The 21,297-nt window shown below is 39.1% G+C and overlaps 1 protein-coding gene across 1 annotated transcript; it reads right to left on the bottom strand.

The window, feature by feature from the left end:
- Positions 1 to 71: 71 nt before the first annotated feature.
- On the bottom strand, positions 72 to 20,839 carry LOC132259530 (E3 ubiquitin-protein ligase CBL). The gene is made up of 8 exons (XM_059757197.1): positions 20,080 to 20,839; positions 10,687 to 10,833; positions 9,441 to 9,584; positions 6,910 to 7,026; positions 6,709 to 6,833; positions 6,158 to 6,279; positions 5,946 to 6,077; positions 72 to 3,336 (listed from the first exon to the last, which is right to left on the bottom strand). Exons 1-8 carry the CDS (start codon positions 20,619 to 20,621, stop codon positions 2,188 to 2,190), a joined length of 2,478 nt encoding a protein of 825 aa, XP_059613180.1. The 5' UTR covers positions 20,622 to 20,839; the 3' UTR covers positions 72 to 2,187.
- Between the last annotated feature and the right edge of the window lie 458 nt (positions 20,840 to 21,297).

Raw genomic sequence — 21,297 nt, 5'->3', positions numbered from 1 at the left:
CATCTGCCCGAAACAGCCTTTCTGATGGCGAAATAAAGCGCGAAATGGGAGTAAAATCACACTCATTTCCCATCTAATAATTTATTAAGCTTCATTAATATTATACATCATTCTCTCTGTCTCTCTCTCTCTCTCTTTTCGTCCTTCTCTTCGCTCACTTAATGTCTAATGAACTTCCTGATTGAAATATCTAATAAGATTCTTAGGACAATTTCAATAATTATTTCTGTGAATTATAATCTTAAGGACTTGATTACTGCTATTCTCTCCCCATCTGTTGCATCGCAATAAATTATACAAATTGATTTATCTCGCGCTCCCCGCGGGGAAAAATGTACAAACGACTAAATTGCAAAATATACAGACGAGATAAATTAGAAATCTATCTAAGAATGAAAAGAAATCTTTGCATCTATGCCTCATATCTCTAGTTCCTTTTTTTCCTCCCCAAACTTCCAGTGTAAATGAACATCAAAACTCTGAAAATGAATTTTAACATTATATTGTGAAAAATCCTATATAAGAGTATAAATATAATTTCTCTTTTGTTCTCAATTGCTCCTCTGCATTCTCTATATACCTTGGCTATTCAATATATAGTCTCCCATGCGAACTTTCCCTTCTTGCCGTTTTTTTTCTCTTAATTTCACCTTGACAAAATCACCATCATCAACGCGCGGTCGATGATGGGCAAAATGAAAAGTTGCGTGATTTGTTGTTTTATTTTCTGCGTAAAAAAATATACAATTTTATCCACTCCGCCCATTCATTTTATACCTCCTAAATATTTATCATTAGAGTGATTATAGAAAAGAAGAAAGAATCCACTTTGACTATCAAAAAACTCCAAGTTTCTGCGTATCATCATCGCATTTTCCTCCCAACACACCCAATTTCCCACCCTCGAGGGCAGAGTTGCAACTTTCCCATGAACTTTTTCGGAGCCACAAATGTGTTGTCTCTACGGTCGAAAGTTGAGTGGGTGAGAAGTGAGTTTTGTGTTGTGTAAAACTTCCATTCAGCCTAAATTAATCACCAAGTTTGACTTCACTCCTTCGCAATATCATTAAATATTGTTTGCATTCTATATTCAACACACTCCTTCAGTATCTCTTGTTACGTATTTCCCTGACTTTGCGTATCCCTTCGTCAGACTATCATCTTCATTGTTCAGCAATTCGGCAATAAAACAGAGAATTTTTACGTGCAAATATTATGTTGTGATATGTACTTTTGCCCCTCTTGTCGCACACATTCATCGAGTCTCCAGCGCAAACATGCGAGAGAAGAGTGCTTGCAGAATTCACCCAAGAGGATACTTTGGTTCGAGGAAGAGGAATTCATCAGGCAACGGAAGACTCATGGATTCTCCCAGTGTAGTTCATCCATGAAACTTTCTGGTGCTTAATATTCATTTCATGAAGAGGAACTTCCAATAGATTCATGTTTAATACTCAGAGTCCAGTTAAATCTCATGATCAGACATGAGGTTTTTGAGGGGAGAAAAAGCAATTTCCTTCTCAATTCTGATAACTGATTGGATTGTGCCCTTTTCCATGACTAAGTGGGGCTGAATTAGCCAAAATGCTGGTTAATTTGCTGCATTGTTGGTTTTAAGATCAACACGCAAGGAAATTTCGCAGGCTTGAGACTTTTTACTCACATTTTCAGTGTCTGTCCTTGCTTGGAATAGACACGAGTGGGCGAAGCATCTCAAGGGACGAGACATTCGATTTTTCATGTGTTAAGAGAAGAATAGAGTGTTTTTCTCAACCGACTAATATTGTCTAGAATTTTGCCTTTAATTTGTATTCAAAATAAACCTCTTCAGATATCATTTTGCTATTTCAATGCCAGAAATGAGTCTGTCCTTTGTATCCATGAGTCACAACTTCTGATGCATTCCTCTCGGCCTCCTTGGAAATCATCAGAAATAAGCAAATCCTTACATAGAGGAATATCTCCCACTAAATGTCATCGAAAAGTCTTTAAGTATATCGTCTATTGCTTTGTTGCATCCTGCCATCGGTCCACATTTTTCTTTGAAGTAGAGTTATGAAAGTGAGTATATAATTCCTGTATAGCGCAAATCCTCTCCTGCCTCGTAAGTCTCAAGTGAATACCTTTTATATTGTTTGCCGTGAGAAGAGCTCACGCGACAGCTGCCTTATGCCCCACACAAGAGCTTCACACACCGCTCTTGGCCACAAACTCATGGAGGATGTCGCATGCCATCTCGATGTTGTTCCGCGAGATGCCCAGGGCGGTTATTGCGTTCTCTTTGGAGTAGCCCTCGTTCACCAATCGCGCAATATACTCGAGGTTGATGTTCTCATATGGCACATTGCAGTCTTTGCTGATTGTCACATTTTCATAGAGGATCGCCTGGCGCTGAGACTCCGCGCCGCCGGCCGCTGTCGTCGTCACGGCGGTCCTGGGCTGACACAGCTGAGCCATCGTGACGGACTTGGCTGGCGTGGGACTCTTCGTGGTCGTGTTCATAGGCAGGGACTGATGTCGCGTGTGATTTTGTGTCGTCTTCAGCTGATAGAGGTTGTTCCCCCGATCCGGCGGCACGGAGATGGGCTTTCTGGCCTCCAGCGGACGAGTGTCAATGATACCTGAGATGGTTTCTGCCGGACCCACAATTACACCCTCATCCTCGGGAACATCCTCCTCCTTTTGCACCGTCACGTGCATCGTCAGGTCTTCCGCCAGCGTGTCCACGGGATTGGCTTGGTGCCTGGGAACTGGCGGGGCACACGTTCGCGGCACTTCCAGATCACAGCAGCTCGTGATGGTCTCCGCAGCGGCCGAAGTGCTGGCCGTCGGCGTGTCAGGCGACAACTGGATGAGACTAGATGCCGCCGGGGACTTTCTCGTGGACACCTGATCAATGCCCGGGGAGGATTTTCGGGGCGGCAGTGGCGGCGCAGCCTCCACTAGTGCCGCACTCGGATCTGAGGACAGTGCTTTGTGCAGGATCTTGCCGACCGGCGCCATGGCGGCGCTGGAGATCGTCGGAGCGCTCATCCTATTGGGATTGTGCGCTTGCAGTGATCCACTACTCCCACTGCGACTAGACTTGCTGGTGCACGCCACGCCATTCACGCCCGGACTGCCGTTCACACCTGAGTGACTCGGTTGCCCCGCATACAGATCAAAGTGATGCTGCGTGCTGGTGGCCGAAGAGGCCGAGGAGCACGACGACGAGGAGGAGGTTGTGCTCTTCCGCGGCATCCGCGGCGACGAGTGCGGACTCTGCTTCTCTGTGCGCGACAAACTATTGCTGAGTGCATGCAGTGACGACGTGGCGATGTTAAAGTCCCCCAAATCCTGCAAGAGAGACCAAGAAAATCACTCGCCTACAGACGATCAACAATTCAACCATGAACAGCAAGGATACAGAGAGTGCAGAGAATACACAGAAAAGCACAAATTTTCATGCTTCACAAACACACAAGATATATTGTATTATATAGAACGATAGTACAAAACACAGAGAAGCACCAAATTTTTCCCCAACTCTTCCTCCCCATCTTGACGGTCGTCCCAGAACAAAACAGCAAAGGCGAAAAAAACGTTAATTCCTGCACGAGACTCTGCCCCATAAATCTCCCAATTTCCACTCCACACACAGACAGCCCCGATGAAGTATCCAACCATGGGAAAGATGATTTATTTCTTCACATTATATTTCTGCCTTCTTTCCGTATATATGCATCTCATTTTCAACAATCGCCTACACAATAAATTATATTTAATTTCATTTAGAACCTAATGCTATACGTATTTATTTGTTTCCACCTTACGCTAATCCTCCCAAATCGACTATACAAGACAAATTTCAAAGATGGGAGGCACAGAGTAAATCGTCCACAATTAGCAATCACTTTCATAACTAATCTATCATTTCTCCTTTCCTACAAATCTAATAATAAAAAGAGTGGAATTACAGAGGCATTACAGTGAAGAATATCATTCTAATGCTATTATAGACTAAAGAATTCATTACTCAGGATTACTCTATAAAATGTCATAAAATAAATCACAAAAGTTTCATACATCTCTATTATTATAATCATTACACTTATTCAGAAATACCTCTTTCTCATGAGAGAATTAAATAAAATAAATATAAGGAAACACTCAATTTGTCCATCAAAGAAAAACACCAACACGCCAAGGATGGAGAAAAACCCAATGAAAGTTTCTCAATTCACCTGAAAATTGCATCCACGAAACTATTTCATAAAACTTTGACTTCAAAGTGATAGAAACTCATAAATAGAATGCGAAAGAGAAATTGCTAAAAGTTAGCCCTGAAGTGTCAAGTGAATTCTGATTATGGCTGCACAACTAAATTTACGACCCTAAATTGAAATGTTATGTGTTTGCCATAAAACAGAGAGAACATTGATAAGCATTCGATGTTGTTAAGTTAATGAGAAGGTGGGTGTTTGCGAGATTTCTTCGATTTTTCAACATTGATTACCCCACAAAAAATCTATGTTTCATCATAAAAAATAGCAAATTTATATTCTAAACACAATTTCTTGACTATAAATTTATGGACACACAATCATAAAGCAATAAAATGCCCATGATCTATATATCTTCCCAATTAGATCTGTAAATCAGCGTTAATTAGCCCAAAAGAGGCTATTTGAATAAATCTAAATATCAATAGTCAACCTTCTCATACTAGATTACCTATGTTTAGTTCAGAAGATGCCACAAAATCACCAATTCATAGCCTTTTCCCTCTAATCCGCACCTCGTTTCGCCTTATGACCATCAAGAGTTCATCAATAAAGCAAGCTCAATAAAATAATTTCGTGTGAATCAGGTGAGAACTCTAGCAAGAACATAACATAATGGAGAAAAAAGTCCATGAATTCCATATAATTGCTGAAATTACAAGCATCATGCGCACTTCAGTTCAAATGGGGAATAATTTACAAACTGAAAATCACTCAAATGAAGACCATTGCGTGTTATATTGCATGATCACTTCTTTTAAACTCACTGTCTCAACAATTACTAATTCAGATGTGACTCACAACTTTATATGGGAATGCAAAATTACCAATTTCACAACTTTTCACTATCGAATTTACTCTCTCTTTCTCCCTCTCACTTGGGAATTGCTTATTCTTCGTCACTTTTCATCAATTAAGACTAGGATTCATTTTACAGTAAGTAATTACGTAGAGTGAAATTTTAAACTTAAAGCAAATTCATCGTCATTTCAGTGATAATACGAATATAATATTACAAAATACACATATAAATATATATATATGTGAAAAAGTGCAACATTTCAGCAATGAAGTAAACATACGCATCGAAAATCATGCCAACATTTCTCAAGTTGTTGAAATTGTGGGTGTGATATAGGATTAACTTTTTTGTTGTTAAAGAGAAATTCCGTCATTAAAGTAACTGTGTGAGTTTTATGGGTGATTCAATCAATTACGGGTGTGAAATAATATTGCAAAACAATTATTAAATTAAAAGAGAAAATGCATTATTGAATACAACAAATCGTGCTATACTTTTGCCACACTTTTCACTTGAGCAAACATTCAAATTCCATTAGAAGAGTAATAATAATAAAGAAACAATTTCTAAGTCAGTGATTGTTCTAAAATAAATATTCACAAGTGAGGCAATTGCAATACAAGAAACTGCAGAAAACAATCTCTCTCTCTTTTTCCGTTAAATAGCAGAAGTTGCATTGCGCAAAACGGAAGATTACTAAACTAACATGAGAACACATTTCGTTATCATTCATCTTTAGTTTTAAATTACAGACAAAAAAAAGAGAAAATAAGAGAATTAAAATTACGATTAAACAAACAGAAAGAACATTTCACTGATTCTTTTTCCCTATTAATTTCTCTCTCTCTCTCTCATAATTATATCGTGCCTTTCTAAAGTACCTCAGTGTCGTCATCATCGATGTTCTGTTGCTTCCCATTTGCCGAATTCCTATTGTGCTGCTTCCGCGGATCAAAGGCATCCACAACAATCTGCTCCGTGCCCTTAATTTCCGCCCGACAGAATGGACATCCCTGCGGGGGTTGAAATTAAAACATTCCCCATTATTTCATGTCCCATTTCACCCAAACCTCTGGTCATCTTTGACACTCACCTGCCCCTCCGAGTCTACTTGCCACGCATTCAAGCACGGCGTGCAGAGCAAGTGCCCGCACGGCTCTATGCGAATGTCCTTGTCATTCTCCGCACAGATTTTGCACAGTTGAAATGTGCTTCCTGCGAAAGGAAGTGTGGGCAGAGAAAAGGGAAATCAAATATCTTATTTCATCTCAAATTTGGACAAAAAAATTTATGAATAATTCTTGAGAAAATATATCCTCCGAGACTCGCACAGAGAAAGAATTACATTTTCTCCTTCTTTAATATTTCCCAGCATATTGCGAATGGCCATCAGAGTTGATGAGATTTTGCTGTTTACCAGATAAATTACGTAGCATTTCTAAGCTCTTATACACAAAATTGTCACAGAAAATTATCTCAACTCTGACCACAAATGATTTTCGTCACGAAGGTTACCACCCGAGGTTTTCTTTCCTTCTCTACTCTCTTTAAAAAAAATATATATATATATAACCTTCTTCATTTTTTCGCATTGCGGAGGAGAAAAATTAAAAATAAAGATAAATTGAATAAGACAATATTTACCCATTTCACAATAAAGTTCATATTGTTCTTGTGTCACAGTTATATGATCCTCCATTGGACTCTGCACAGCGAAGGATAAGTCCGGATTTGTGAGTCGTCCATCTGGATACAAGTAGAATCCCTCTCTGTAAGACAAAGATTCCATTCATTCTCTCCTTCAGGGAAGAAAAGAGAAAAAATCCATCTATTCACGACGCTCACCTGTGCCCATCCAAAAGTGCCTGACAGAGGGATTTATTCTGAGGTATAGTTTGAAGAATTTCACCTTCCGCCGTCACATAACCTATCGCCCACTGGCCCAATCGAGTACACGATAACCTGATGGAGAAAGGGCGCAAGAACATCAGTATATTTGTCTATTATCACCTGAATAGACAGGCAGAAGAGAGTTGACAACCTTTATTGTTAACACACATTCTTCTTCGCCATCGCCTTCAAATATTTATTACAAAAATGTAGGCGTTGTTGTTTAAGTATATATGTAGTTGAAAGGGAAAGAAGAATTTCTGAATCATACGATTTCATCTCATTTTTCATACATTCTCCCGAGTGTATTTCATTATTTTCTCGTCACGTTGAGGGAAGAAATTTCCCTTAAGTAAAGTACTTCCACCCAATTTCTAAAATGCCATATAAATTAATTTTCTGATAGAATTGCTTTAGCAACGTTTAATGACTTTCAGTATGATGCTCTCTCTTCACGAGGGTGATATTTCGCAGATTTTCACGGGAAATCTAATTATCTTGTAACAATTTCAAGCTAATTTCATGTTATACACAAGGAATATAAATCGAAAAATGACAGTAAACTCTGTTCCAAGCATCGTTACCATTGCAAAAGTCATTAGTTACATTAGGCATACAAAATTATCCAATTACCCAATCATATGATTTGTATTCAGCATTATCAAATGCATAATAATCATGCGCATTCTCCCATCTATTCATACCATGATGACCGTGAAAATTGCTTCCCAACTGGAAGAATTAACATTTTCCACTCGGCAATATTCTCTCCACAATGAACCCAACACATATACGCATAATCATGCTCAACAATTGTATATAGCGACTCTTTTATTTGAAGCTATAATGTGAAAAGCAAACACAATTTGCCATTTAAAAGTTCAACTTTTGCCCCCCACGGAAAATTGGCTTGAAAAATCAATATAAAATTCATTGCAAAAATTACCACAAAACTCCATCAGAGCGCGAGTTTAACATTCTCCTCTATTCACATTTTGCTTTTTTTTGCTAGAAAACTTATAAAATATTTGCCTAAAATAATGTACCATATAAGTTTCATCGAGACACATCATCATCATCATCATCATTCAAAACAGGCATTTTGAATAAATTAATTGAAACCCAAAAAAAGTTTTCAAGTGAAATCTTCGCATTGACTTTTTACGGCGATTTTGCCATCAATCAATCAATCAATCGATATGATCAAAAACAATAGAGAGAGACTTTCTGTCCTTATTAAAATATTATTTTACTGAGTGTTTTCCATGTCACGTTGCCCACCAAATGCGGTCAATGTGTTGCACATTTCATTATCATAAAGCCCTCATCCTACTTTATTACTCCACGCCTCCAATATAAGCCTTGTCCGATGCGTACGTGAGTAATTTCACTGTGGCATCTTTCTTTAAAGTATAAATTTAACAAAACACATTCCAAAATCAATGGAAGTTGTCAACTAGAGACATCGCGTGGGTCTTCCTTCCTTCCTCCACTTCTCAATCGTATCATTGCGAGAGAGAAAAAAACACAACGCTCGCACCGTGAATGAAGAAAAAACCACTTTAGAGAGCATTTCGAAATACGAGCAAAGAGTCATAATGAAAGGTTATTTATCGGAGGAATTACATAACGCCGCGTATCAATTTCTCTCTCCCTCTGAAAGTGAAATATTTCGAAGGAGCGAATGAGATAAGATGCGATAAAGAAAATAATCAACTGTTTATGAGACTCTCTCCACGTAGGTGGAACATTATGGATGCATTATCAATTTTTAAAACATCATTCCCGACCGTTTTACTGATTGTTAATTGACAAAAGTGATTTTTAGAATGTTAAGCAATAAAACAAAAATCTCCATATGGGCTCAAACGAAATGGAACCCAAAAAAAACCGCACACGACTCATTGACAAAACGGATGCAGTGATAAAGGAAGTTTCACAACTCATCGAAGATAGAGTGAATTAACAAAACTCATAAATCCTCACTTTTATCAATAACAATATAACGTTTAATGAAATCGATGAATATCCAAGATTTGCATGCCATTTTCCATTTTCATTATCAATCAAATAAATTTGCTTAATTGATTTTGCCGACCTTTGAAGTGGTAAAAATTGACGATTACTCTAAAACTAATCATCAACGCTAATGACGATTTTCACTGAATCTGCATGATAATAAAACGTCTTGGCGAAATACCAAGCGAAATTCCATTATTTCCAACAACGTTAGGAAAACATCATTTCTCTCTCTAAATACTGTATCGTTCAGGTGAATATCATATGACGATTACGAACATTAAATTGGATAGAAACACCTATTAAAGTTTATCACACGACAAGCATAACAATTTTCCGACCTAAAGAGAATAACGTTTTGCATCATTCTATTCAAATGATGTACTGCAATTATTCTGTGCATCACGCAAAAAATTACGAATATCATATAAATACGCACTTATGAATGTGTTCTAGCCGACACTCACCTAAATACATAACTTCCCGCTTTGTGAATATACTTTTGTAGTCGTGCCTTCACCTCGTCATATGTTAGAAATGCAACATAGCCGGGATGAGTAACAGCCAAAATTTGCCAATTTCTCAACAGTGTACTCCACGGTTGAAACAGTCTGGAAAAAGGAGAAAATATAAAGCATATTAGTTGACGTGGTGAAGATAAATTGTTCCAAAATCATATGATTTCAATCGCTTGCAACATTCTTATTCGCTCAGCCGACAAATTGTAAAAATGTATAAATTGTATACCTAATTCGAAATCAAAATACACGGGGCAATTTAGCAACTTTGATCTTTTGTCGTCATTGCCTCAGGGGTTGAAATTCACAAATTACAACTTCTGCCGTACGCTGGAACAAGCTCTACCCCAAAACGACACGGCACAGACGATAAGAGAAAATTTGTGAATCTGCCAATCGCATCAGAACACGGACAGTTGATGTCTTGCAAAGTTAACCATCAAAAGTCTCCCCAAGACGCCAATTGAGTTACAATAATTACATTTATTTTGCCATCAATAGAGGGTGAATTTGTCAATTTTGATTGAAACACGTGGGTAATTGCCTCTTTTATTTGTCTTCTCTTCTATCCCTCCACAGAACAGAAAGATTTACTGAATACTTTATGATTTGTTGACACAGAAAGACAATTTACAGATACATTAGGTTAGTTTCTATTGACATTTTTCTCCCAACAACCATCTCTCCACGCATTGACTGGAATATTTACTCAATGAAATAACAAAGTGATATCGAAAACACACCTGTATCATTAATAAAATGCTAATTGACACATTTATTCCATGTATTCCATTACCATTATGAAAATTGACACAGAAAAACACCTCTCTTGACTAACAAAATGCCACCTTTTTGCGCCTCATCTCTCATATACAATGTCATTTCCTCTTAGCGGAAAAGCGAACTGATAAAAAGGGTGTTTTTATATAAGATGTATGAGTATGAAATTGAATAAAATTATCCACAGTAAAACGAAGCAAATTGGTCTTGACTCCATCTATAGCAAAAAAAAGACATTATAATGCAAAGAGGCAGCTGAGAAAAAAGATCATATGCGTACAATTTTTACCCACAATTAACATATTCACACAGTTATACTTATTGAGAGATCTTTCTATCAAATTGCTCCTTTTTCCCATGATGCGTGGCAAAGCAAGAAGAACTTGAGAACTTGAATTTATCTTAAATTACTTACCTCGTGAAAACATCAAACTCGAAATTCGATATGTAGTCATTGCACGTTAGATCTATCGTTGTTTTAAGTGCCATTGCCTCTAGGCCTGAAGAAATCGGATGAATTTTGGAGAGTTCCTGCCGAAACACTTTCCATGGGACTAGAGTACTGCAAAGAAGGAGGAAAAATTTCATTGTAAAATCAATTTTCACTAATTGCCTTCTGTGGAAAACTCTTTCCAACATCTCATAAATCCCGATATCATCGAAAGCACATTATACTGTAGGCAAAAACCCATTATAATCCCATGATTGAGCTATTAATTTTGCATTAGCATTTTCGGATTTATTGAGAGATTCTTTCTCATGTCATTTTTGTGAAAACAACACAGCCACACCAGTGATAAATGGGTTCTGAAAGAGTGCGATGGAGAGAGAACAAGACAAATCAATTCTTCAATCAATTAACTATTCATAGTTGAAGTTTTCCCCTATCATTGACAATAACACATTCTTTTGAATAAATTTCCCTTTTTCATTCCTTTCTCGTGGCACACATTTAAATCACAAGCACTTTCATTAACTTGCAGCAAAGCCAGTGAAGGCATAAAACTTTATTTCTCAATTGAAAGTGTCCCTGAGCTGTACTGTGTTGGTGGCGTTTAAAGAGGGACGGGAAGAAAGTTTATTGGAAAATGTGTAGTACAGAAAAACGCGTAGACTCGTCTTTATGAGAATATACTGAGTAACTCTTTGGGAGGAGTAAAGCGTGGGTGTGTCATTGATTAAATTCAATTTCCCTCTCAACTAACTTGAGTAACACAGCGTACAGAAACTCATTGCGAACCCTTGTCGCAAAATATGTCATCAAGGTATACAAAATTTCAATGACATAGGAAATGGGCTCAAGTGATTGTCGATGGTACGCACAAGCACAGGCTCTCGAAAACTTATTTATCAGCTTAAGTTAATCAACCATAGTAAACAGATTCGTCTGTCTTCATGAGGGTCTCTTCTAGGCCAAAACCTTGGCAAAATGTCTCAAGCATTGGCAGCTCCAATCTTTGTCAACCCTCCACATTGAAAACTTTGACAAGAAAGATCAACATCACCACACTATGTATTGAGAATAAATCCAATTCACTGCTGAAAGTGTCTGAATTAAATTTCAACCCATCGTGTATCCCTTTGGAGCTGCGATTCCGCCACTCCCTATTATACACAATATCTCTCCACACACATTCAACCCTCCATCATCACGTCTTTTCACCATCGTTTGTGTCTCGCTCAGATGAAAACTGCGAAAACCCCCGTAGAATGCTTCTCACTTTCTCCGCGGGTGCTCCACCTCGTCAAAGGACCGTCTCTAAAATGCCACCAGCACACAATTCGACAAGACTACAAAAGTTGAACCCCCATCGACTCGTGAGGGTGAGGATTTGTGTGAATTCGAGCAGTAAATAATAATAACGAAACACATAAGATACATAATACCTTCTCACTCAGCACTCAATATATACACTTAAAATCATCTGGAGCAACATTTTCGCAATGGTGGCGAATTCAGAGGGGGAACGAAAGGATGTAAGAAAAACAAGGAGAATGAAAACAACTTTCGCCACTTGTATCATCACCCTCATTAGTTCAATAAAGACTTTTCTCTTGCTCGGAAAATTTTCCACTCAAACTTTCTTCTTCTCCCATTTTCACCACAAGAAGTGTTTTCCCAAATTGCTCAACCGACCCTTTCATATGTATGGCTTCTCAGTCAAAGACAATCTCCTAATTGCTTTCTCACAGCTAGAAAGCAACGTGTTCAGAGATCACAAATAAGCAACAGCATAATGTTGATAAGCTTTCATTCAATTCAGCTCTTGTGATACTGGGATTCAGAATGCTCAAAAACTCTGACCAAAGATCCATCAGAGTTTAGTCAATTTTGCTGCACTGACTTTTCCTATTAATTGCACAGAGAATCTAAAGTAGGAAATTCCATCTCTCAATGTAGGTTAGTTCATACCACTTTAAGCATCTTTATTCGCTGCAATAACAAATCAATTAACACATGGTTAAGTAGAACAAAAACCACAATCATGAAAATTCCCCATTTTCACAAGCTCATGCGAAATCCTCGTTTGTGAAAATGTGTCAATGAGATGATGGAAATCTAGAAACCTTGTAATTCCGCACAGTTGGAAAACTTTTCCATATTTTGCGTGCAGTTCAGCACTATCGTGGAAAATCTGCAACGTGATAATTCGCCACATCACGTGCACTTTTTTGCATCCTCTGCCGACACACAAATTGCAACTGACCTTTTCGTCCATAGAGAAAAGTTTTAATAATTTCACAATGAAAACCTCACCACATATACCATTTGCTGATGGCATGAACACACTGAAAAAAAACCCTGAAAGCTTGCCACTCAGTGTGTTTTATGTATCATTTCGCCAGCACAGAAATTTATGAATGTGACGCAAATGTAATAAATAACAATACGCCAGAAAATTATATTGTGCCCTGGGTGGAAGAAGAACTACAGTATTTTCGACACACATACAAAATAGCTTCTGTACTGGCTTTTCCGTGGAAGCTGTTTGATCCAATGAATGACACTGGAGGAGAAAAAAATGGTCTCGCCCTATTTATTTCCGGTCGTCTCACATTATCATCCATTCATACAATTTCTGCTACATGCCCAGTAAATAATACCGCCACCACCCAAAGATTCCTTCTGCGCCTCAACAACAGTCCACATAGACGGAGGGAAAATGCTATTTCTCACTCATTCATTTATATGTACCTCTTCTCCCATTGATCACAGATCCGATTTGGCCATAAATTTCGCATGATTGGACAAAAATCCTCTCGCAACCCCTCTGGCTATTTCGACACGAGTATTAGGAAACAATTTTCCGTCCAACCCCGGGCACAGTCATTTAAATACTCCCCCTCTTCTGTCTGTGTCGCATATTTTATCGGGATGCGAGATTTTTCTATTACAAATTCCCCCCACGTGAGACGGAAAAGCGCGTGGTGTATAATTAAAGATAGGCTTTTTCAACCATTGCCCAAAGAGAAAATATTCAAGCATTCACAGAGGAAAAAATGATAAATGACATTGATAAACATTAATGTTGCGTACCCTTCCTGGCGCCTCTATTCCCGTCACAAAGTCACGGTCAATGGTAACCCAAGTCATGGTGTTTGGGGAATGTGTGTGTGTTTTTTTTTTCTTCAGAAATCACAATTCCTACAAAATTTACATTTTTAAACTAAACACCTAGGATAGCATCGTTCCTGTAAATTTGCCATTTAATATTCCACCTAATCCACCACTAAAGACAAGATCAATACTAATTGTATATATTTTGGACACAAATTGAGAGATCCGACCCAATAAATTTCACATCTTGACTGAATGAGGGCTGAAAGGCAAGAGTATCAATCACACTCGTGCGGTGATGAATTGAAAGATTTGCGTGGGAGTGATAATGGGTGGATGATAATTGACCGAAAAAAAACATCACGGCATCTCTCGACATGCCATTGAATCATCAACATTGACCGGAAGAACACTTCCGTAGTCTAATTGTGTGATTAAAATTGCGCCAGTCAGCTTCCACACATTTCACTCTTCTCTCCACCTCCGCGCCAAATTTCATTCATTCATCCTCGCGCGTGCTTCTCTCACTCTACACCTCATTCCTGGGTGCCTTTTTTCACTTCTCCCCCTCCTCCACCCAGAATAGTGCGTCAATTCTAATTTAGAGCACTCCAACCAAAGGCACACTCACACGTGCACATTCATTGAGGAAAGCAGACTTTTCCATGCGCCTGTGTGGACTTTGCAAAATTCTACACACTTTCCATTCTCTCTGAAATGGCAACAGACTGAAAGAAGAAGAGCATAATGCCTTGAAATATTTCAGATGAGGCCCACACCTTCAAAGCTGCCTGTCACAGTCAATCAATATCAAGCCTAGGCGAAAAAGCTCACAAGATCCTTCACAGAATATTCAAATGAAAAACAACACACATCTTCCTCTCCTGTCGCCAATAAAAAGTGATAGGAGAATATATATAAAGCATACACGACAAAATTTCGTGGGTGGCGGCATGTGTCATACAACCAGAGGCAATAAACTTATTTAACTTAATTAAATGAGTTAAACATCGACAGGTGCTTTAAGAGAATCGCACACAACAAAGGAGCTGAACAAAAATAAAACTTTTACACAGAATCACACTTTCAAACTCTCACATTTATTTATTTTCCCTCCGACAACACAGAAGACAGTGTCTTTCTCCGTTCTTCTCTCGCTCACTCTCTCACCCGCACAAGAATAATCCATATAAATTGTGCTGGAACCACTTTTGGGCGATACAATTCATCCGAAAATTTCATTCTCAAACCAAAAGACAACAATGAAGCATTAATCTTCCCTCTGTTCAACTCGCCAAATCATCCCGACGAACCATTTCTCTTATTTCATTCTCGCTCTGTTGCGCCCATTTCAGAAATTGAATGTATATTTCAGGAGAGAGCTTTCATCCATTTAGCGTCGCAGTTTAAGTTACATTTCAATACACCAGAAGTGGAATCCTTCGCATTAAGATTAGCTGATGAAAAGTGAGAGAGGCACAAACCCTGAGGGAATTATCACACTGCCACCAATGTACAATACTTAGAGGAAGCGTCCAACATCCCCATATCGCGTTTAGTGTCTGCCAACAAGAAGTGGAGCACATCCTCGCAACCATTGATAAATGGGAAGAAGAAGCACAAAACATTTTCCACGATGATGAGCTTTTCGCACTCATCCCAGTGATCATCAGCTATTCCGCCCTCCGCAGCCAACAGTCAAGAGTGTAAATGTGGAACTTTTCCGTATGACCCACATTTTCTTTCTCCCCATCCCCCCCGCGCCCTTTTATTCTCTTCCGGCGCGACAGAGAAAATCCCCCTTAGCGCTTTGTTACGAGGGAAAATCTTCCAAGCCATGGCGAAGGAATCAACAATGCCAGAAACTAAATAAAATATACACAGCACATCTTTTATACAGGCAGACACAACACACTGTTCAGTCATCACCGTAATCATGCTCCTCGACGCATTTCAGTAAATCTAGCCTGATTTTTCTCTGAGAAAACAAAGAGGTAAAAGTGTATATAACTTCCGATTTTCTCTGCCATAAATAAACGAACGGCCATGAGAGAAAATTGAATACATCGATTGCTCCCGATAAGACTATTGTGACTCAAAATAAATCTTGCCTTAGTTTTACTAAAGGCGACCTCAAGGAAACAGAAACGTAGAACCTGATGGGGCAGAAAATGAGCACAATTTAAAAAAAAACGACTGGAAAATATGGAAGGACTAAACATTTATTATCTAGAATTATCATTGCTTTATCTTTACCCCTCAATATATGAGGGAAGAATATATTATTGGGGTTAATATTCAATACACTGAATTCAAATAGGTCAACTGCCTACACAGAAAGAGAGAATAATTAGGACGGAAAAGGGTTTTCCACTCTCTTCTCTCTTCACTAACTTTGCGAAAAGTAAAGAGGCGTTCAGCGTCGAAAAATAGAAATCCAGCAGACTGAAAAATTAATTACATTGTCCAAATGAGGAACACGTGCGACAAAAAGGCTTTGAAAGTTTCCAATTTGCAAAAGACTGTGAAAAAGTCACAGACGATCAACATCATATAGCCATCTCTCAGATGTTCTACAGTTGCGTGTTTGGGAAAAAATGAATTACATAAGAAAAAATACGTATCTAATAATGAGATAAGACGTCTCGCCAGCTGAACAAATTAAAACAAAACTACTGAATCATTTACCAAATAAATGCATGTTACCGTGAAGTGGAAAAAGTCAAAATCAGCTTGTATGATCTTCTGCAGTCGCAAACACCATTTCTCTCCGTTTTGTCCCGCCATTCTCACTCTTTGATATTAAGTTAATCGGATTGAGGTGTCACCTTTGTTTATGTTGAGGTAGATTATGGTTTGGTGCGAGAAGAAATATTTCGAGAATGCCTTTTACAAAATGTTAGGAAAATGCTTCACTTTTGCACAACACACTGTAACTCCACTCAATTTCCACATCCTTGCGCTTTCTCTTCTCTTCTATTTTTTTTTAATCCAAAAGATTACAAAGGAATTTCTGTTCCCCACTGTTTAAATTAGCAAACAATCAATAATCTTTCCTTTTATCTACCATTCTATATTTATACACAAAGTCTCTATTCTTCTTTATCGTGGTATCCAAAATAATGACTAATAGCTTCGCTGAAGGAACAAGAGAAAAAAAGGTGAGGAAGAGAATAAAAATAGCACAAAAACATGCTAAAACTTTATCGCTTATGCTTCTCAGGGATTCTCCTGAGGATTTAGCATACTTTTCACAAAACTCCCGCGCATAGAATAGAAATGATCCGTGAAAACCGCCCCTTGTGGAATTCAAAACACTACTTTTCCCCTTTTGGAATATGATAAATAGCAAGTGCATGCAAAAGGCAGATTTGCAATAGGATTTCCCAATTGCATTTCAACATGCAACATAATATTACGACAATGTTATCCCCCTTCAAATCCTCCCAAATTGTTTTTCCTCCCCCACCAACGGCATCAGCACGGATTTCCAGTCTCTACGCATCTATACAATACTATGATATGCTATAAGTGTTGATTTTCCACCCTACATCGCATTTTCAACCATCAAACAAAAAGCTCCTCAACCCATATCTATCGATTTTCACTTTCTTGCCATTTCTTTGGCGTCTTTTCTGAGAAATTGGTTGAATTTAAGAGCATTTTTTCTCCTTTTCTTCATCTCAGCAGATAAAACAATCGCTGTGTGAATACAAAACCTTTCCTCTCAATTGCATCATGTAATTCTATTCTCAAGCCAACCTCACTGTTCTCCGCGTTGAGGTTGAACGAGAAGAAATGCATAGGGAAAAAGACATACATTTATACACCATCTGAGAAAAATGCAATGACTAAGAAGGAAATACATTATTTGATATGGCATACCTTGAAATCATTCAGCATATTTTTCTCTTCACAGGCTTATACAATTTATGAATTATCTCAAATGGTATTTACCGAAGGAAAAAATACACATGAATACAAGAATAACTCCTCTTGGAATTATAATAAAAGAGTGTATGAAAAACATGATGAATATTTTATGATAAACGCGATGTGAACAAAACAACATTGCCACTAGAAAATGAGCAAGATTGCTGAGGAAATTTGTGAGAATAACCATCACTCTTGCATTGCTATGTACATGGGTAAACAGCAATTTGCTACTGAAATAATTTGTCATCTCTGTAGAAGAAATAATCATGACATTTTACTGTAGAAATACTCTAATTTGCAATAGAACTTTATGTGGGAGATAATAATAGAACAATCAGCTTGAGATTATATTAGGTTCTGCAAGTGGGAGAGTTCAAGGAGGCTTTATTGGTAATCTCCATAGAGAGAGAGAGAGAAGCTTTTTCTAGAACCCAGCGTCAAATGAATCCATTTTCATTGGCAATAGAATGAAAATACATGTATATAAGAGAAGGTGCCGAGCTTAGCAAATTAATTATACTGCTCAGCATTATCATTTCTCGCAGAAATTTCCCCATAATAAACGCCTCTCTCATTTCATATTAATTTTCTTATCATGTACTAAAAATAAATACCATTTTTATAATGAATATCCATTGTCACGACCCGACAAAGAACCGCCCAGAAAGAAATTCATTTTCACAGTCACCCTTTTCCCATAAGCCCCGAACTAGAAAAAAACAATGCAAAATGCACTGCAGAATCCACAAATATATTTTACTTCAAAACAATTGTTCACGTGAATAATTAAATTTTAGTCACAACGACACAATGCAGACTAAGCTAGTGATGCGGAGAACTGTGTTTTTTTTTCTCCTTCCCCATCCGTTACTTCTCTCTCTCTCCGCGGCACTTTATTCACTACCTTTTGCCGTGCAAAATGTGAGCATGGTGTGAAGCCAATCTATTTCGTCAAGTCATACAAACATCACTCAATAAATCGCAATTATTTCAATTTAAACCCTAGCAATATCGAGAAAACTCAGTTTAAGTAACGGATTAAATGTTTCATTGAACTTTTATTTCCCATCAAATCAATCAAGACTGTAATTTTCTCTATTTGTTTTCCATCCGACACCATCTCAATTTACACACGGTGCTTTTTAAGAGCCTCAGCGACCCTCTTACAGACCCTTCCCGCAGTGGCGTAGAATTACTTTTTGCTCGGGGTGGAATTGGCAAATTGTAATCTAAATTGCGTATTCCTGCTTGCATAAGGCGAAAAAATACGAAGAAGATATGCCGATCACGAAACAAAGTTTGTGAATTTCATTGTGAAATTATATTGACACACTTAGACGCCACTGTTCCGCACTTGAGCAATTAAATACCAGAGTTACCATCTCGATAAATCCCGAACACTGACATAAATTTCCTCTCCCCTCCCCCGACTTCCCATTAAATTACGTATCCTTTTAATTTTCCCGGACGTACGGTGGAAAAAAGAAAGGTGGAGAGCCATTAAAAGAGCCACGCAAAAAACTGTATTTATACCCAAGAGGCGCCAATCAGTGGGTGGAAAAAAGGTGAACAAAAATCACTTTCATTCACACCAAACAAATTCTACCCAGACTATTTGTGTATCCTATTAATAGACCAATATTTCCAACAATTTCTGCAACTAATCTCTCTGTTGTTGCTTAAGAAAAGAACTCGCCTCATTCACTATCGACAGTCTCTCTCTCTCTCGCTGCCCCCCGAGGGAGGGCAGCCGACGTTGGAAGTGCAAGACAAGTCGATGGACATGTGGATAATTAAGTGAGGGAGATCACTGGCCTCTCATTCATTGCCGATAGAGAGAATCGCGATAGCAAGAGAATAATAATAAATAAGAAAAGAACACAGCGTAGGGCAAAGCCTTATGGCGACTCTTTCTCGCCTTCCAAGCAGAACTCGTCGAATAAAATATGTGACAAATACGTGACTGAATTCTCTCCCCATTGAAAATTGAGTGAATTGACTGAACAGAGAACATTCGACACTTATCGTGGTCATAAAAATACCTCTAATGGACAACACGGGAGAATTAGGCGCAAGAAAAGGATCCCAAAACATAGGAAATCAATGTGTTTTATGATGCTCAATCTTTTACGACTCGCCCATAGCAAATGAAAAGCACTCAGAGTTGATGTCTGATTAGAAGTGATAAGAAACTGCGTCGCGTCCTCGGGAATTTGGCAAGAACTCAACTCTACAGTGGAAAGAGTGCCACTGAGCTGTGCCTCGGAAGGTGGCGAGCCGATGTTAACGGTACCGGACGCATTGGAGACTCACCTGTTTCCGAAGTTGCTCTTCCAGAAGTCCGCGGCGTCCGCTTTGGTGATCCGGAACTGGTCGCCGGCGAACAGACCGCTGGGGAAGATGGCTTTCAGCTCGCTCAGCATGTGAGAGAAGACGAGGCTGAGCTTGGTGAGGTTCCGTCTGTAGTGGGAGTTCTCGTCGAACATCTTCTCCTTGCCCTCCTTAAACAACTTGATAGCCTGCTTGCACTTCCTCATCAGGTTGTTGATGAAGACGTTGAAGTGCTCATTGGAGTGGAGGACGTGCATCTGGTCCTCGTACTTGGAGTAGATGAGCCGGAGACGCTGATACGTATCCGGCAGGATGTCGAGGATGAAGGGCGGACTGTTCTTCAGGTTCATCTTTGACTGCTGGCACAGCTTTACCACCTTGTCCATGAGCTTCCACGTCTTGTCCAGCGTCTTCTTGTCCGTGGACAGCTTCTGCGGGCCGCACGCCTCGGAGAAGGCGCCGTGCAGCTTCGACAGAATCGACGAAATGTTCTTCTGCTGCATGCGGGTCCGACTGGCCGCCATCTTGCTCTGGGGCGACAACAGCCACCGAGACGGGATCAGACCACTCTGAGAATCTCACTCCCACACCACCTGGACACTGTCCACCGCCACACTGATCCACTCGCCACTGTTTCCCGTACACCGCACTACCAGCTCACGCACGCCATGGGCCGCTGGGAGCACAAAATCATCATTTTTTCCGCACACAAAGTTACAATTCTCTTCTGCGATGCAGCTCACATGACACTTCAAACTCGACTGACAAGTCGCCCAGCGACACTCGCCCGGCAGACTGCTCGCAACCACCCGTAACCACACGTGTCAGCAGTTGCCCTTTTGAACACTCTCATCCAATCTGGAAGACATTCAGGATAAGATTTCATTCACAGCAACTATATTACTATAAAGCACACGGAAATGCTCATTTTCTATCGATCACAGCGTTTTTCTTGCAGAACTTAGCGGGTGGTTACGAGTGCGAGGAACAATTACCGCCGGGTCAAAAATGCCACCGCCGACAGCGCCTTCTAGCAGAATTTATTCTTCAACAACTGGACAATTGAAGAGTTTCTCTGCTATAAAATTCAATTCGCAATTTTATCTGTCGCTACAACAGCCATAAAACTTTAGACAGTGAATAAATTCTTGTTAAAAAATGTTTACTTACTTCGAGACATCCCAAAATAGTCGCGAGGGA

The sequence above is a fragment of the Phlebotomus argentipes genome, unplaced genomic scaffold (genome assembly GCF_947086385.1).
Source record: "Phlebotomus argentipes unplaced genomic scaffold, Phlebotomus argentipes genome assembly scaffold_18, whole genome shotgun sequence".
Classification (NCBI taxonomy): Eukaryota; Metazoa; Arthropoda; class Insecta; order Diptera; family Psychodidae; genus Phlebotomus; species Phlebotomus argentipes.
Note: the sequence above shows the minus strand (reverse complement) of the source record. Positions and strands in the feature narration are given on the sequence as shown.

What these genes read in the sequence shown, in the direction of transcription:
- LOC132259530 (XM_059757197.1), bottom strand. Translation starts at nt 20,621, where the DNA reads ATGGCGGCCAGTCGGACCCGCATGCAGCAGAAGAACATTTCGTCGATT. An exon ending in GAGTTTGATGTTTTCACGAG is followed by an intron (nt 9,585 to 10,686) that starts GTAAGTAATTTA and finishes TCCTTTTTCCAG; the next exon opens with ACTGTTTCAACCGTGGAGTA. An exon ending in GCACTTTTGGATGGGCACAG is followed by an intron (nt 6,834 to 6,909) that starts GTGAGCGTCGTG and finishes TTTGTCTTACAG; the next exon opens with AGAGGGATTCTACTTGTATC.